The sequence below is a fragment of the Danio rerio genome, chromosome 17 (assembly GCF_052040795.2).
Source record: "Danio rerio strain M-AB ecotype USA chromosome 17, GRCz13ab, whole genome shotgun sequence".
Classification (NCBI taxonomy): Eukaryota; Metazoa; Chordata; class Actinopteri; order Cypriniformes; family Danionidae; genus Danio; species Danio rerio.
In genome coordinates this window covers 4,341,112-4,353,967 of record NC_141037.1, presented here as the reverse complement: position 1 = coordinate 4,353,967, position 12,856 = coordinate 4,341,112, and the positions used below count along the sequence as shown (strand labels likewise).

Here is a 12,856-nt window from a genome sequence, read left to right as displayed (position 1 = left end):
ATGCAATTTATGACTCATACATTATGATATTTTGAGAATAAAGCATGAAATAAAGCTCAGTTTTATACAGACAAATAAACTGAAAAGAAATATATAATTTAATCCAACTCTCATTGATATTTACATATCGGAAAGATCTTGGGTTTTTAGCAGACTACTTAGATACAATTATACATATTTCAGTTTTCTCTGTATACTGTATTCTCTAATATGTCTTTGTAACATTATATATAAATGCTTTAAAAGATCAAAGCTAGCTATGTCATTTAAAAATAGGAACTGATTAAGAGACAAGATCAACAAAAGAAATGAAAATAAAACATTCTCAAAAGATCTAAAGGTTTAAGATGATAATTTGATCACCAGCGTTTCAAATCAGCCGTTTACTTTAATTAAATGACTTAAGTAAGGGATTCATTTTAGGTAATTTACAGTTAATAATAAATTTACTTGCCCTATTTACTGTACATTAATTCATTCAACTGTTTTGTATTGAATCAATTCAGAGACGTAAATATTCTCAGGGGAAAAAATATATATATATTTATATATTATATATATTTATTTGTTTTACAATTACTGGTTTTATTGTACTTTACAGTTTACAAACGTAATAATAAAATAAAGTTGTTAATTATGTTTGATTACTTTTTTTCATAGAAAATAAATAAAAAAAATTTACAAAAACACAACACTACAAAAACTATCAATAAGAGAACCGTTAAAGTACCGAACAGATAAGTAGTATCGATAAATGTAGAAATATCACAGTAGTAATACTTTAACGATACCATCCCTATCCAATAAGTTATCGGACAAAGCAATAGCATCTCTCCGTAATACGAATAATGATAAGTAGGCCCACACAGAATCTTTGCGCACAGATTTTTAGCCCATCGTTGAGATTTTGTATTTACTTGTGTAAATTTTTATTTTTTCAGTTTTTAAAATTAATTTCATCAATATTATTGTGATATAATAATAGCAATATTAAAATGTTCATATGATTTATTTACAATACAGTTTGTAAAGTTATCATTTTGTGTCTTTTAGTAGAGATATTATGAGACTTGCTTTGTTCACCAAATAAGTGGATATAATTGGATTTGCATTGTAAAAACTAAAGTTGAAAATGTATTTTTTTCATATATTAAGTTTTTAGTTATGATACTCGTATAATCATTCCACAAATCCGCAGATTGTTTACAAAATTCTCTGCAGAAAAAAAAAAAAAAAAAAGTCCACAGATTCTGTCTGGCCCTGATGATAAGTTATAATATATTGTGCAGCTCTAGTCCAAACTTTTAGACAACATCTATACAGCAGTAGTTCGTGAACAAGAGATTTAACAGCTAATTATTTACAGAACCTGCAGATCATACAACACAGCAGTCGGTTTCATGCCTAATTTGTTTAATTTGCAGTAATGCGTGCCGTTAACAAGATTTCGCAAAGCGTTCAGGCCATTTTCACAGAGTCATATCTGAAGACCAGAAGATCACGAGGGACTCTTTTCACACAAGTCAGTCAGTAACAAACACAAAACACCCTAGCAACCACATAGCAACTAACTACCCTCGCTAAAACCCCTCATGACACTGACTGTTGCAATGCACTGGCAAACACCCACGTCACATTAGCAAGCAAGTTTCGCACCGACAAACATCACTCTGATTCTCTCCAAAATGCCAGAATTTCATCTTTATTACAGCATACAAGGCTGTTTAACAAACCACTGTTCCGCACTAAACCGGTAAGAGATGCATCCGCACCTTCAGATTGTGAATCCTGCAGAACATGAATAAAAGATTTGGCGACTTTTAAGGTTATAACGTTTATGTGCCAATCACGGTCTCTGCAGGGCTCACTTAGCAAAGCCTCCAAATCCCAAAGACAAGCACACAATCACTTCAGCAGAGGCACAGGTGCATGTACAGGAGCTGGAGCTGAATTAAAAGCTCACAAATATAAATAAGAGAACTGCGGTTAGTGGGCTAACATGCATGATTTACGGTGCCTATCCACACAAGTACGCGTGTTAGGCGAGACATCATTTGTTCTGATGCTGGTTAGATTATGCAAACTAATCTGAAATGTACATCTGCTCCGTGACGTATAGTCTAATGCGATGCAAGCGATCATTTATTCTGACAGGTTAAATAAATACACATTTTCACAGTACACTGCCTCAAGAGATGCAGTGTTTGCATTTTTTGAACTAATTTTGAACTGCCTTTAGCTCACAGGATTAATATGTTATGGCATAAAGCATATTAATAGTCATATTGGATCTCTAAAAAGTAAAGAGCAGACATAATATGCACACATAATGCAAGGTCTAATGCCTTGACATTATATTGCAAGATTAATTAAACATTAGTGGTGTATTGGATCACAAATCTCACAGTTTGGATCACATTATGGAGTCATCGATCACACCATTTTTCGGATCAACCAAAAAGGGGAATGAGAAATGTCATTTGCTTTCCATTTATTACAAAAACAGCACTGGCAGACACTTTTGGTTTTAACAAACTTAGAACCTATAATTTTATGAAAACTAAAAAGAAATAATCAGCTGAATAAAAATGAATAGCAAAATATCCAATACAGTGAAAAATTCACTGTCACTGCTGTTGCTGAAAATGCCAAACTTATAAATCTAACATTATAATTTGTACAATATATATTTATTTTTATAGTCCCATTTTCAATAAATTATTCAGTCTTTCACTCATAGAATAATTATTCAGTGGCATATTTTTGACGGCTGGTTGTTTGGTTGAATATTGGTACACCTATTGGTTAAATAATGTAATTGCTGCCTACAACTTCCATTTTTGATTGTTAAGCTAAAGGCATATGACGGGGATTGTAATCTTCACAATTAACCTCAGTGGTTTTATCTAAACTATTAACTGTTATCCCAGTACTTTCGTTATTTGACCATTTGTAAACTAAAGACTGAATCTCTTTTTTTATCTTTGCATTTTTTCAAACACAGATTTGAATGCAGCGATATGAAGGATGAATAAACGTATGCAAATCACCATCATTTATAATTTATGTTGCGTGGGTGTTGAGATCCCGATCTTTTAATGATTATTCATGCTGCTTACACTGAATACATTAATGCAGGCTAAACAAGTAATGACAGAAAGCACCTTTAATAACCTAAGAAACCCACCACATCCCGAATAACTTACCACACACACAAACTTCTTCAGTCATCATTATATTTTACAGAAAAGCCAAAATGCATTCACACATGTGATTTGAAGGACGTAAGAGGCGATCTCTCTGTGATCGTTACAAATTTAGGATTAATTTACAAGCTAAAAAAAATGTATTAGCCTAATCTGCGATTCATCCTTGGGTTGTGATCTGTACAAATCAGGCCCGGATTGGCCAATCGGGAGGACCGGGAGAGTTCCCGGTGGGCTTGTCCGTTTTTTTGGCCGCTAGGGCCGGTGTTTCTAGCTGCTTGCACTCTCAGCAGTTGCACTTTTTTCTCAGTTATTTATTTTTTTGACCAGAGCCTCACTCTTTTTATTTATTATTTTGCAGCAGCTTCGTTCTTCTTATTTGTTGTCTCGCAGCCCCATGAGCAAAATGCAGCCAGCAGGGTAACAATGATCTAACTATCATTCCAGCCACACAAGTGCAACTCCGCCAATGTGGTCCAGTGGTCAGTAAGTTGCATTACAACGTTGTAGATCCATGTTCGATCTTTACCCGAGTAATTATTTTATTTAAATTTTTTTCATTTGTATTGTTAAGACAAATAAAACTGTAAGGTTGTTGAACATTTGATATTCTTAAGCAGCTGTTTTCTTGAAAAAGACGTGATAGTGTAAATAGAAACTGAAATGGAAATTAACTTATTTTAATATAGTCAGTCGTGAACTGCGGTGGGCCGGTCTAAGGCTTGAAACTCCAGGGCTGAAAAGGAGTCCCACTCCGGCCCTGGTACAAATCACGGAATACCCGTTACACCCCTATTAGGGCGTGCTCAGACTATGTAAAGTTGCCTTGAACCGGGCCGAAGCACGCTTGGCCCCCTCCGGTCTGCCCCGATGACCCGCACTCACATTGCATTCACGCTGGAGCACGCTTATGTCATCGATGGACAGTTTAGTTTAGCGCTCTCGCTCAGCATAGTGGAGATTTCTGTAGTTAAATCAGTTCAGTCGTTTGGGATGCAGTGACACGCAGTGAAATATTTCACTGAACAGATCAGCCCGTTTTGACGCTCATAAACAATTATAACTCTTCTTCAGTTTCAGGCTCAGACACACTTTGCACTCACACTACAAGCATACCGCGCCAAACCCCAAGTGAACCACGCTCTGGCACACCTCTTCCAACTAGGCCAGGGCCGACCAACTGAACCGCACCTGAGCCTGATTCAGAGCACTCACACTTCTCAAACGATCCAAGAAACCTGGGCATGGTTCGGATAGCATAATTTAAGTGCGCCCTTAAACATGCATACAAAATAAAAGCGAGCACTTCACTAGCTGGCCTCCGTTACACTAACTATCATTCAGATTTCATTTTACATTTATGAAAAGTGAAAACATACAAGCACATTTCAGACTGTTTGATGAAGCATGTAATTTACATTGCCTATTATATAAATAAATAAACATTGAAAATGTTTACCAGTGTCTGATGTCTGACACTGGATAATTACAGTAACAAAATTGATATTAATGAAGGTTTAATGGTTTGATATATCCCAATACATTTACTGCATATTCTTCAAGTACACAACAGTAAAATATGCATTGCAAAGTTTGATCTTTTATAAAAATGTCCAAAATAAGTAATATTTATTACTCATTTACTACCTTTCATTGCAGTTTCTAGGTAAAATAAACATTGGGGGTGGTGGTCAGTATGACAGCAACGACTTGTATTCCTTTACACACTATTTATATTTATAGGATTATGTTATTGATGCATAAATGATTAGTTCTTAACACAGCACCAAACAAATACTAAACTAAAAATTATTTCTATGATTAGTAATTTGCATCACCTATCCATTTCTATATAATCTTTTCTGGTGTGGTCAGTTTGCTCGTAGCTCAGTGTACAGTTTTGTATTTGTGCTACAGCTTGCTCTTGTTTGCTTTCATCTCAAGTGTGCTTCACTGGACTCGATGTCAAATCAATGTGGCCGTATAATTCCCTTTAAGGCAAGTCATTTCACTCTGCGGCCATCTTTGAAACGGCTCTCGGGCAATATGCTCAGACATACTGTCTGAATTGGGAAATATTCAATTCTTCAGAACTGTTTGCCGAGCAAGTGATATTACATATTTGAAATCCCAATCAAAAAATTAAACAACAATTTTCTCAAAGTTTCGTTTCTAAACATCTGAATCAAACTAAACCTGCATATTTTTCAGGTTTCTCGATTTAATGCACATGCGCACTTAAAAGGAACAAGATCACGACACTAGGGTTGGGCAATGTCAACCAATTTGGCATCGTACAATGTCTAATGTGAAACTTGAAAGGACAACGGCATCGTCATTGTAGGCGGTGGCAAAGAGCATAGAATCACCAAGAGGCGACACCCAATAGAACGTTCCACTGCAACAGCAGCGCCCCGCAACAGCACGGATTCCGCCATTTTGAAATGAAAGCGATCGGCTGTCCATTGGATCTTATTGCTGTCGCGATGGCAAGCAGCTGCTTTGTTTATTTATTTATTTAAAAAGCGCATTAAAGCTGAAATACAACCTGAAAGATGGCAATACAGCACTTACTATCACAATCATCAACACTTTTAATAGTTATTTTAAAGACTTATAATATGCTGTTGTTCTATTGGAATTTTCATTATAAAATGGCCGCCGCACCATCTAATAGAGGTGTGAACCTATACTGGTCTCATGGTTCGGTTACGATTATCATGCCTTCGATTCGGTTCAATTCAATATCTCGGTGAATCACGATGCATTGACGATGCTTTCTATATACAGTGTTATATTTTAGGGGGGAGGCTTTAACAAGCTGTTTGCATAAACACACAGACACACGGCACCACACTGTCTCTCATTAAAACACATACACAAACATAGACAGCACCAAAGAAACAAACACACACACACACACACTAGCCCTCGCAACAGGGAGAGCTCGCGCTGAGCGAAGCAGAAAAACGGAAAGAAAAAAAACGGAAAAAAGCACTTTTTCGACGGTCCCTTACTGAGAGCTCCTCTCAGTGTGAGCTCTCCCGGCTAAACGCATATTCCGAGGGCTTAAACGGAGCAGTGCTCGTAATGTCGAGCGTAAAAATAGAAAGACAGCTGTGAAACATAACCAGCTTTGTCTTTCTGTAGGAAACACACTTTAGATCTTTTTAGGGTAAGAGGTTTTTGAGATATTGCCGTCTAACACTAAATGTGTGTCAGGAAAATCGAAAACAAAACCAACTGAAGCGCTCATTTCTAGCGCCCCCCTGGATAAACAGCACCTTTAGCATTTGCCTATAGTGCCTATGCCACGGGCCGGCCATGAGTTGCCTGAGTGTTGTAAATACTCCCGCTCACGACAGAGCGCATAGGAGATAAATGACGTCAGTACATAATAACCGGTTATGATTATTACTGAACCGATACCTTATTGTCCGCGTCTGCATCGCGGTGCACCGAAGAAACAATTAATTTTGACACCCCTACCATCTAGTGGCTGTTTCCCAAATCGCACAACAGTGTCGCCTCTTGTTGATTCTATGTTCATTGGCGACAGTGAATTAATTATGAATAACGAATTATAGCCTACCTGACCTGCACGATCTTTGTTTTACCCATAACCAAATCATAAATAAATAAAGATAAGTTGCACACAAATTATCACCTGTCAATCACTTTTTCTGCAGGGCTCTGGTATGAATAAGTAGAGTGATCGGTGTCGTTAAAATGCCGTCGACAAACTTGGTTGGTAAAAAGGTGCACAATCAACAGGAACCAACCAACAGTATCTGAGGTTTTCACTAAAATTACTAAGTACAAGTGTGAAAGCGAAAGATTGAAGCAGTGTACTGACGCTGTGACCTGTTACCTGATAGATTCAAAAGACAGAAGAGTCGTCAGATAATATTAATTATCCCGTTTGACAACTATAGCGAGACGCAATCCAGCGGTACACCCTTGATAAACTCCCCAACGTGCACTGCTCTCTGGGGTTTGTGCTCAGACAAGCATGTATGTGCATCCGTGCATTTTCAGCAGTATAGTGTGGACGGAGATCTGTTCAGAAATGCTTGGTGAAACGCCAGTGTGGATGTGGATCGTTTTTGATCTAAAATGCCATTTTAAAACTAAAATGCATTAGAGTAAACTGGGCCCCAATTGTGTATTTTTCGCGACTGGGCAGGGCAGGGGATCGCGATGCCGGCTCAGTATAGTGATGTCTAGCAACTATCGGCTATGGATGATGGCATTGTCTATCCACCCAACCCTATATGACACCAACCCCATTTATGGCTGTTCTACACATTCTTATCCTCCAAATAATGATCACGCTGCTCTTCTGGTGTGATTCACAACTTGGTCTTGACGGCAAATCTCTTCCCAAAACGACCGTGAATCTTTGTCTACAAGTTTATATGGTGTTTGCTGTAATGAAATGTGCGTATGACAGGATGGACTGTACTTCGCGTTCATTTCATACAGATTACAAAGCCAATTAAAAAATTGTTTTCAAGTGTAGTGGGTTTATTTAAAAGCAGAGATTTAAAGCTTTATGTGGATATATTTCTAATATAATTCTAATATTCGCAAGTATTCGCTGAGGTTTTGGTGCGATCACAGAAACTGTTGTAAAAGTAGGGCTGCACAATCATTCAATATCAATATATAAATCGCGATAGATTTTTTTTTCAGTAACGGTGATGATTTTTAAACTCATTTCCGGTATTTTTATATAAATTTGCATATATTTTTTTTTTTTCATTATAATTTATAAGATCTTATACATTGTCCCTGAATGACTTTCAGTGCTCACTCGTCAGAAAGAGTTTGATGTCACTTGCGTGATGACGTACATCACAGACAAGCTGCCAGCGCTGAGCAGTTGGTTAAGCTCCTTCGCACAGTTGACAAAAAGTTTTAGCTGCTAAATAAGTGCCCTGAATAAAGTTGTGAATGAACAAGCTTCCACAAGTAAGAATGCGGGCAAATTAGTTTATGAGAGAGATAAGACTAATGCAGTGGTGTGAAAGTGGTTCTGCGACTAAACTAAGTTCTGATAAACTTAGCTTTGGTGCTCTTCAAAATGTGCGGGAGACTGGTGCTGAATAGCAGCAGGAATGCATCAAATCTGTTCCATCCGATAGAACATACTGGCAATGAAGCTAACAGTTGGCTAGAGGCGCAGTGTAGGATTTAAACCAAACTTCGCTTATCAACACGTGCATATACACCTATAAATTACTCGCATTTAAACCTATACTATGGAATGTTCAAAACATGTATGAAACTTGCGCATATACATATAAACTTGATGCATGCATACATCCACATATACACTCACATTAACACACGCACATACATATAAACTCAATCCTCGCATAAACACCCAAATTAGCACTCACATACAAAATAAAACTTAAATAAAACTCCCAAACATATTTATCATCAATCTGGTTATTGCAAAGCTGATGAAATAGAAAGAATGTGATCAATAAAGGTATTCAATCTCTTAAATAATGAAAATGTGTTTTAAAAAAATTAGTCTATATAAATAGACAATATAAAATAAAATATATAAGAAATATTTTGTTAAACCTTTTAATTTAATTGGGTAATTGCATACACAAATATAGTCAGGTAGAACCCTTAATTAATGTAGCCTATACTCTTTGATTTTTTTTTTTTATTATTATAATTATTAATCTTTTTCTGTTTTTTTTTACGATGTGGATGTCATAATTGTACGATTTTTGTATTATTTTGATTGAGAAATATTCAGCATATACAAAAAAAAAAAAAAACACTGATAAAAGTTTCTGTTCACGTTGGTCAAGCTAACCTCCATGATCTATGTCTATATATTATTAATATAAATAAATAAGCTAATTCTGAAAGTTTTATTTATTTGATTGTTTTCCACATTTCTTGTTTGTAAAGGCTAAATACAAATAAAAAGTGAACATTAATTTTTTGTATTGTTTTTATATAAAAAAAAAAAGTTACAAGAACCTGGAGGTATTATAAACATTGGATATTCAGTTTGCAGACATTTGTAGGTACAGACATCCATTGTGTGTGGTCTTAGCAGTATTTTTCCTGCCTTTTTAATATTGTCAAAATCGATATCGGAATTACATTGTATCGACCAAAATTAAGAAATATATTGTGATATTTTTTTTTGCCATATTGTCCAGCTCTATGATCAGCATCTGGTCCAATTCAGACATGCAACAAGACGTACCCCAAACAACGTATTTAAGATTTGCAAAAAATGTAGACAGTGCCCTCTAGTGGTATTGTCATGTGAAACATGTATCAAAACATTCCTGAAGCAATGTATTTTATGTTGTTTCACTAAAAAAACAAAAAAGAGAGACCGAGACATGTATTTTTAGAGAGCCTAGGCTGTTTTTTTTTTTTCCACAAGAAGACAACTTTAGAGCTTTGAGTGCCTGTAGTTTGATTGTTTGACATCCCTGATTGAGTCAAGTCTGGGTTTCGCACATCACATGAGATCAACAGTGAAACCTCCTTGACAGATCAAAGATGAAGCGTACAAATCATACCGTATCTGCACACCTCTGACATACAAACAAGCACTGTACAATAATCATCATCATAGTCAGAGTGAGAAAAATAACTGCTGAACCACAGCAGTTTCTTTAATAAAATAACAATAATCTGCCTTCTGAATAATTGACATTCTCCAAGCAGATGAGTCAAAAGGATGATTTCATTCACTGGCACGGCATGTACCACAATCATTTTTTTTAAATGTTATCGATTATACTTCACACATTCAATCACGTCAGGTTTTTTGTTTTCCTCAAAGGTTTTATAAGTCTGTTTTTTTGTGCAAAACCTGCAAGTTCTCCATCAAGTCAGAAAGCAGTGAGGCAGCATTTATCGATACCTCAGGAAACCCTTAAAACCCTCCGATCTGATAAAGGTACCGCAGTGCAACTGGCAGGACTCCATTTACCAATTAACAGGAACATGCCAACCACAAAACGGCCACCAGAAACGGCAGCAGACGTGTTAAAACAAACAAAGCGAGCGGGCAGCAATCCCTGAAAGCGGTTTGAGTGCATTCACAGACAAAACCCTTTGAGAGGGCATCTGCGAACACCTCAAGAATAGTGCGAATGAAGCGACTCCACACTGTCACACATCATTATCTCCACAAAGAGGAATACAGCAAATGGGAACAATAGCACGAAAACTCATTTTGCCTTGAGATTACACTGTCACCTCAGATCTGCTGTGATTTGTTCTATCAATTATGCAACATTTCTTGCACGTTTTCTTGTTGTTTTTTTTAATTCACCAATGTGTTGTAATGCATTATATTTAAATAGCTCATTATCTGATCTTATTTTGTTTACATCTTATTTACATTTAAAAAACAAATCACACTTTGCTTTCCCAGAGATAGGTTGCGCCTGGAGGGGCATCCGCTGCGTAAAAACTTGCTGAATAAGTTGGCGGTTCATTCTGCTGTGGCGACCACGAATTAATAAAGGGACTAAGCTGACAAGAAAATGAATGAATGAATCATACTTTGCTGTGAACTTCAGTCTTATTTGCCAAATATTCCCATAACATGACAAGAAATGCCTATACTCGAAAATATGCTGGGTTATCTTAACCCAAATTGCGTAAAATAAGAACAAATCTAAATTGTCAAATTGTAATAATTGTATAAATGTTATGAAACTAAATTAACCCAGAGGTTGGTTTTGTCCATATTTAACTCGAAATTGGGTTGAAATAGTCTTAGTCTAAAAACGTACAAACTCAGAAGTGTTACATTTTTATCCAAATACAAACAACCTAAAAATAATATTTAAATGCATATAGAAAATAATAGATTTCTTTGCTTTCTGTCGTTTACAGCTAGCTATTTATTTTTTGATATGCAAATAAAGTACAAACTGTAAAAAAAAATGCTGGGTTGTTTTAACTCTGTATACCATACAGTATATCATTCTCAAACACGGGCAAAGCAACAAAAGGTTAATATTAAGTTAAATATAAATTACATTGTTCAACCTAACCATTAGGTTTGAACATATTTGACACAGAATTGAGTTATAACAACCCAGCATTTTTTTTTATTTAAATAATATTTTATCATACATTATATCATTCTTAAATGTATTATAAAACATATACAAATAAAACAGTACAAAAATGTTCAATCACTTCAACTCAAAATCAACAGCAAAACTAAATTTGGAAACTAATTCAATAGCAAAACTACATTATTATTTGGCCATATGAATGCAATATTAACACAATAAATAAATCAATAGCCAAGTGGTTGGATTTGTCCACATTTTACCAAAATTGGGTTGAAAATACATTTTTAGACTGAGAAACGTCCGCACAAATGTAAAATTGCATCTTACATTCATCCAAATGTGTCATCAATTCACCAAAACGTAGTTGTCTTTCACAGCAGCAGTAATCTAATCTGTAACAAAGTTACTTAAGCAAGTCTAAACCCATCGTATGATTTCCACTGAACACACATATCCTGTCCAAAAGTATTCTTCCTAACTCATTTAAAATCACATTAAATCCACTGAACATAGCTACTCCTGTCCAAAAGTATGCTCCCCAAGTGCCTGTTAGAATCCCTCACAGTACTAGAAGTTGATTTGATGTATCTGGTTGTCTTACCCATGTCGGTACCAGGAGGCTGGCGGGTCTCTCTAGCAGATCAGGCTGGTGTTTGGCGGCTGCGTTCATCTCCCATGCAGCCTCCGCTTCGGTGCACTGAAGTCACACACACTTGGATCTGTCATTTATATCCAGTGATGGCCGGGCATCGCGCTCCAGCATCCAAATGGACCGGAGGCTCGGAGGTTTAAAGACACATCCAGACGGAGCCGAAGTGGTGATTTTGTGGGGATGCGGGTTATTCCTGCAAGCCGGACAGAAGCGCGCAGTGCTGGGGAAGCGGAGCGCAAATGTGGAGCCGTTTCCTCCCGCTGCCTCAGATAATAATGTGAGGAGGCTCCAGCTCGAGCTGCTTTAACCCATCACTGACTGAACTCCAAAGCGTTGAAAACTGTAGAGATATTCAGAAGAAGATTACCAATATTTCAAACGCCATTGTGACGACTTAACGCTCAGATATAAAGTAACGTTAGCGAAAGAAAATGGCGGCGAGATTAAGTTTAAAAACATTTGCGCGAATCAGTTCTCGTTGAATCTTTTCTAAATACTTAGAAGAACCCAAATAAAAACAGGCTATTAGTAAAAAAAAAAAAAACGATATATTCTGTATAATGTTTTTGAACAACAGCATACCTTATAGTAGCTAATGTATCTGTTGTGGTGATTATATAGTTGCTATGGTAACAACAACTGCAGTATTTTAAACAAATGACCTAAAACTAAAGTATTTATTGCAGTTTACCAGTTCACTATTGTTAATACTACAGTTTGCGGACTGTAATATATTAGTAGCCTAACGTTTGCACTATGGTTCAAAATACAGTATTTATCGTTGGTATTTAGGCCTAATTTTGGTAAAGCAACATTAGAGGATCCAGGCAAAAGATCTGGATGCAGCCTTTATGATGCAAACTTTAATTCATCACTGACTGAACTCCAAACAATAAAAACTGTACAGATAT

At 36.3% G+C, this 12,856-nt stretch overlaps 1 protein-coding gene across 1 annotated transcript in view; it reads right to left on the bottom strand.

Moving 5' to 3' along the window:
- Positions 1-12,224, bottom strand: part of sntg2 (syntrophin, gamma 2) — a 178,946-nt gene extending 166,722 nt beyond the window's left edge. The window contains 1 exon segment of the mRNA NM_001126427.2: positions 11,895-12,224. Coding sequence (NP_001119899.2) covers positions 11,895-11,963 — 69 coding nt within the window. The 5' untranslated portion in view covers positions 11,964-12,224.
- Between the last annotated feature and the right edge of the window lie 632 nt (positions 12,225-12,856).